General features: G+C 42.1%; 1 protein-coding gene across 4 annotated transcripts in view; it reads right to left on the reverse strand.

Moving 5' to 3' along the window:
- Positions 1–5724, reverse strand: part of MTX2 (metaxin 2) — a 56722-nt gene extending 50998 nt beyond the window's left edge. For 2 of the 4 annotated variants that reach the window (XM_014599585.3, XM_014599584.3), the window contains exon 1: positions 5607–5724. In XM_014599585.3, coding sequence (XP_014455071.1) covers positions 5607–5646 — 40 coding nt within the window. In that variant the 5' untranslated portion in view covers positions 5647–5724. Of the gene's footprint in view, positions 1–2412; positions 2465–4979; positions 5029–5606 lie in introns of those variants that run through there. The other 2 variants (XM_019480536.2, XM_006272224.4) reach the window with 2 other exon arrangements.
- Positions 5725–6000: the final 276 nt, after the last annotated feature.

Consider the following 6000-nt stretch of genomic DNA (forward strand, 5'->3'; position numbering starts at 1 on the left):
ACTCTGGTGCACGGCAAGTTACTCTGGGTGGGGCAGGGGAGGCTGGGGCCAGTAACTGTGCCTGGGGTCCTGGGGGCCTCTGGGAGCTGCAGCCATGGCAGGAAGCCTGGCCAGCAGAGCGCGGCTCCAGCCAGCCAGACTCCTGTTTTGGATGACGCACACTGCCACCATGTTCTATGCCCCGTTTTTCTTTGGCAGGGTTTTTTTTTTTCCTTGGGACTTCCTGGGGTCAACCCCCCACCCCCATGCTGCAAATCACAGAGAATGCCTGCATGTGCAGCATGTGGACTGCAGAAGGGTCTGCACAGCCACATAGCACACATACGCACTTGTCTGGATGCACTCTCAGAGAGCAAATCTAGGAGTGTGCCAACAAAGTCATGGAATGCAACACCTGTTCTGTGCCCACATCACTACAGCTTGGAATGGCAACCACAAAGTTCTCTCACTTGGGTTTTGCAAAGAGAAGCAGCAGCTGGAAGGGTCAAAAAATCATCAGGCCTCATCAGGTAAGAGGAAGGGCACTTATGTGCAGCAAGAGCATCTTGGAGCCAGAGAAAATAAGCAGGCTGGGGAGGGAATCCACAATGCCTCCCTAAAGGCAATACTTGTGCTCTATTTCCTCTGCAAACTGAATGTTTTGTTCAGATCCAAAACATTTTAAAAGTGAAAAACCCTATTTGTACAAGTTCTCAAAAGACTAAATAAAGCAGTATTGAGTGTTACTAATATTTAAAAATATGCTATATCTACTATGTTCCTTTTCAGCTGCTGATTTTGTAATATCCTTAAAAAGCAATCAAGATTTCTGGCAAGAGACAAGATAAACTGTTACTTTAACAGAAAACATGAAACAGTAAATACCAATTAGAGAGAGAGTGCTTGGGTTTAATGAATCCCAAAATAACTGGGAAGGAATCTTCCTTTTATGAGCTGTAATTGTATTGTTTCTCAGACCAGGAAATACTAACTCAGATAAAATACATATCAGACGATAATACTAAAGTAAGTAAATTATTTTTCCTTCAATCTACAAGAGGTTAGGCAGGCAATCCCCAGAGCAATTGGTTGGATTGAGGGCACAAAACATCCAAAAACCAAAAGGATTTCAGGTAACACTAGTATCCTAGAAATAAAACAATTTATTTATGGCTTATTCTTACATAACTTCCTATAAAAGGACATAAAACCAGAATGAGAGGATTTCAAAATATGACTTGAAGCTATTTTTGTTTTGAATGCTTTCACATCAATTGAAGATACTACTGCTGATAGTTCAAACCTATTTTTAAACAAGTGCAATTACTCTCCTGTAACATGGAAGCTCAGATGTAAGTATTTTAGTATACAGAATGCCTACATAGTTGGTGTATTATTTAGACTTTGGATTTTTATCTGGAAGAAAATTTATATGGTAAGCCTTATTCTATATTACATATTTGCTATGAGCAAAATCCTGGTTTTTATATGTAAACATACGTACTTAAAAATGTATTTCTAAGGAGACTTATTACACTGAGGGCAGACTTACTGAGAATGTAAAATACACACCTATAGTAGTAGCATGTTTCTCAAACTATTGTCAATTTACCATAGTATTAAAATTAGACTAAGAATCTGGGTATTGTTCATTTATGAGAGAAACATCGATTTGCGAGAAACAGCAGGACACTTTGTGACTTTATTTTCTCTACTTTTTGATTGCTGATATAGAACAAGTGCTTGGAAAATTGTCCACCCCCTTCAATCCTTTATCCATCAATTAAGTATTTTTGCATAATCTCTATTAGGTGATTTTAACAAATATCAGGAGAAAGGATTTCAAGAGATTAGACCCTTTGAAAGCTAGGATCCCAAACTGTCTAGTAGTACAAACATTCACTTCTTATTATGTTTATTTAGGATTGATATACAATTAGTCTGCAAACCCCCCCCCCCCCAATATAGTCTTTGGAAAATATATTTTGAGGGCATTAATGTATTTTTTGCATATGCAATATCTAATATGCATGACAAGTTTATGCTTCCAAATCACAAACACATTGTCAAAATGTGAGGTTTTTTCCCCTGGGTTAGAGCAGCAATATCTTGTTTTTTCAAAACAAGAATGAGTAAATAGTTTTAGCATTACATAGCCAATGTTACCATAAAGAGCTTCCTAGTCTACATAAGTGATTTGATCATCATTTTATATTTAATCATTAGTGCATTAGAACAGCAGACTATGCTCAGCATGTTCAAAAGGATGCTACTTGCACAGAATGAATGCTGATGCCCTAAGAAATTATCATTCACCAGACTGCTAAAATTTTGCAGATGTGCAAGCAGGGGGACAAGTGATTAAGTATGACACGCCATACGCAGTCTTGAAGACACTGCATAAAGTGTGGTAAAAGTGAGGCTAGGCATTACCTGAAAAGTCAATATCTTCAAAGAAGTTATGACTCATCTTCCCAGTACTCCAAAAACCCCTCTCAACTTCTAATACATTTCTGGAAAACACACTGTTGAAATTAGTACATTTAACTGTACATGTACCAAGAACCACAGTTTATGGCTGCTATATTGCTGGAATAGTTAGAGTTAACTAGAACTGTCATGACAAAGTGATTGTTCCCATGAACAGGACCCTCTATTACAAGCCAATCAAATTTCATTTTTATTAGATGTTTAAAAAAATCCTCAGTCAAATTACCTGGGTATGCATACATAATAAGAGATGAGTGTTCACAACCAGAAACATAGGAAATAAGAGCATTTTAAAACAATAAGCATTTAAATAGTATCACTTTTCTTTCCAATACAGCATGTTATTCACCCTCAAAAATATCATTACATTAGGTATGCATGTTTTTCATATTTAAGGCAGAGAAGTACTCTGAACTTCAATTTTTCAGAGGGCTCAGTATACAAAATAAGAGACAGCACATTTGAAGATTTTTATTTTGTTTCTTAAATCCACTCATATAATGCTGGAGAGTCATTATATTATTTTGTAGCTTTAGTTACTGTACAATGTCTCTGATAATGTAAAAACATGGCATGAATATTGATCAAAATCCTGAATGAATTTGTTACTAGACAAATCTTTCAACGTGAACAAAATAGTGTTTTTGTTTTTATTTACTTCCAATCTGTGACTTTATAGCTTGTCATCCAGAATGACTAAAGTGTTTATTACTTTGTAGGCAGATAAATGCTTTTGCACCGATCAGCTTCTGGAAAAGGACAGATAAAGTCATAACTTTGTGTTAAAGAATAAGGTTCAGTAGATTGATCTACCACTAGTATTTGTACAATACTTGGGGTCACAGTGAGTGTTCATGTATCAAATGTACATAAAGGAGATGAATACACTAAGCACCAGGGCATTTATATTCTGAAAAGACAGTGCAGTGCAAAGGGTGATAACAAAGAGTACTAGCAATGCTCTTTAATTAAGATCAGAATGAGCTTCTCTCTCTGATGATGGAATGATTTGTTGTAGTAGCTGACTTATTCTGAAAGGCTAAATTTTAATGAGGGTTTACAGCTAGGCAAGGTGGCTCAAACAGAGACAGAATCCAAAATTTTCAAATGCAGGCTGTTATCATGTGGGCTGAAGCTCACGTAGCAAATATTATACCTATTGTGCACTAGGATACAGATCCCTGTAGGGCATACAGGTGAGCTGCTTAAGCTTAGAGAGGAAAGAGTTAAGGCTGTTTGCAAACTGATTTTCAGACATTTTAATTTTTCTTCCCCTGTACTTAACCCTGATTTATATGTTGTTATAGCTTGCAATGAAGGCTCTTCCTCCCCCAACTATAACATTCTAACATTTTCAACATAAGTAACTAGAATGTCTATAGGGTATTTTTATGGGATTTTGTGCTTGTGAGCATTCTAAAGTGACAACTTGCTGAGACCAACTATTTTGTTATAATAGATATAAAGGCTATACAGTAAAATATACAACACCATACAATATTTCATTCACTACAAGAAAAATGCAGTATTCAATAAATACATCAGAAAAAACAGTGTTTTGCTAGGGCACCACTTTTTATCTGCACTAATAAAGGCCTTAACTTCCTTCATTCAGTTTGCCCAAAATAACTTAACATCACTTGCACTGATGTTATTGCACAGCTGTATGCTATTGGTGGTTCTGCACTCAAAGACGAGGGTACGGTGAAATTCTCAAATACGACTAAGTGACTTAGCCTCTTCACTCCTATTGGTTAATCTTTTTCACAATGAGAATCAGGGAGGCAGGCATTTCTAGTCTTTAGTATGCAGCAGTTAAAAATCCAAATCAGCAGCTCTTGCATAAGAACTTATGGGTAAAGGAAGGTCTCACCCAGGAGACAAACATTCTGCTCCTCCTGCTTTGGAGTTCAAAGAGATTACAACATGCTATGCTTCTGCAGAATTTATGGCATTTGTAGTAGGGGAAAAATGAAATCACTAGATTTATTAACTTAAAAAGGGAAAACTAGGCCACTGCACTGGTTTTCAGTGAAGAAAATAAAGATTCTCCTGAACTCCTTGAGCTAAACTATGAATGAAGTATTTTCCCCTAAAAACAGAAAAAGAACATCTTTTCTCCTAAAATTTATGACGACTTGTACTCCTTGTATTTTATGACAAGGCTTATGTCAGCTTATGCAGCAGAGCTGCACTGACTCACATGTCAATGCTAAGTGCCTGCTAAGACTCAGCTTCAAAAACTGAGGAGGAAAGTTTGAAACAATTTTTCAGAGGGAGCAAGAGAAGTAGCTGTAATTTTGTAAATCCTAAACCCCACAGAAGTGGAGTATCACTCTGGCATTTCTTAGAAGCAACAGATGTCTTCTACTGTGCCACTGGCCCCCATTTCTCCTACCCAAAGAGTACTTTAGCCTCTTCTGCTAATCTAACACTCCCCCTTCTTACCGGCCAGGTGAAGCTGGACAAACTCAGGTGAGTGAACATCCCACTGGCTAACTACAACTTACCTAGGATTATGCTGGAGTCTTCATCACGTGACATCTTTAGATGAAGATAAAAGCAGGCCCTACATCACCCAAAGTTTAAGGGCTTGATAAAGGGATCAGGTGGTGAAATGCAGCTGTGTGTGTGATACAGGTGGTCAGGCTGGGTGACTGCCCTACTCTTTCCTGTCCTTCCAAACCTGTAGCACCCGGCTGTTTGGGAAACCTACCTGGGGTGACACCTTGGCTACAAAAAAGAAAAAAAAGTTGTTTCACGCTTTACAGAGCCACAAAGCCACGCGCAGCTTGCCTGCCTCCAGGGCCTGCTGGCCTGAACCAGGACTTCCAGGCAACACTTCAAGCAAGCAAGAACATCGCCGCCCCTCGCGGACGGGGCTGATCACGGCGGCGAACTAGGCACCCCCTAGACAAGCCGGGGACCGGGGGGCTTCAGCTTGGCCCCAACAGTGCCCGGAGCACAGGGGCATAGAGAGCAGGCTGCGGGGAAGGAGGCGGCGCTGCGGGGCAGGGCGCGGGGCCACGTGCGAGGGGCGCCCGGGGAGAGGCCGCGGAGCTGACTGGGGGCACGGAGCGGCCGCCCCGCGGCTACGGAAGCCCGACGCGCCGCGCCCCGCCCCGCCCGGCCCCTACCTGCGATCTGGCTCACGAGCGCCTCTGCCACCAGCGACATGACGCCCACCCCGGCCCCGCGAGGTGGAGGCACGCACAGGAACTGGGGCCGCGCACGGAGTGCATCCGGGGCCCGCCCCGCCCCCGGGCCCGGGGAGGGTATGGAGCAGGCGCGCAGGGGCGGGGCGGCCGCTCCAAGCCCGGAAGACGGGGCGGGGCGGGGCGGGGCGGGGCTGGTGCTTTAGGCTGAAGCCCCAAGGCGCTGCAGGGCCTGCAACAACCGCACAGACCTCGTTGCGCTGAGGGCAGGGGGTGGGGCTCCACTGCCGGGACAGGCGACAGCCTTCCCATGCTTACCTGGCAGGGGAAACACCACTATCTGGGTCCATGAAGGCAGTTTTCCTTAAGCGCTCCC

This window comes from Alligator mississippiensis, chromosome 4, assembly GCF_030867095.1.
Source record: "Alligator mississippiensis isolate rAllMis1 chromosome 4, rAllMis1, whole genome shotgun sequence".
NCBI lineage: Eukaryota > Metazoa > Chordata > Crocodylia > Alligatoridae > Alligator > Alligator mississippiensis.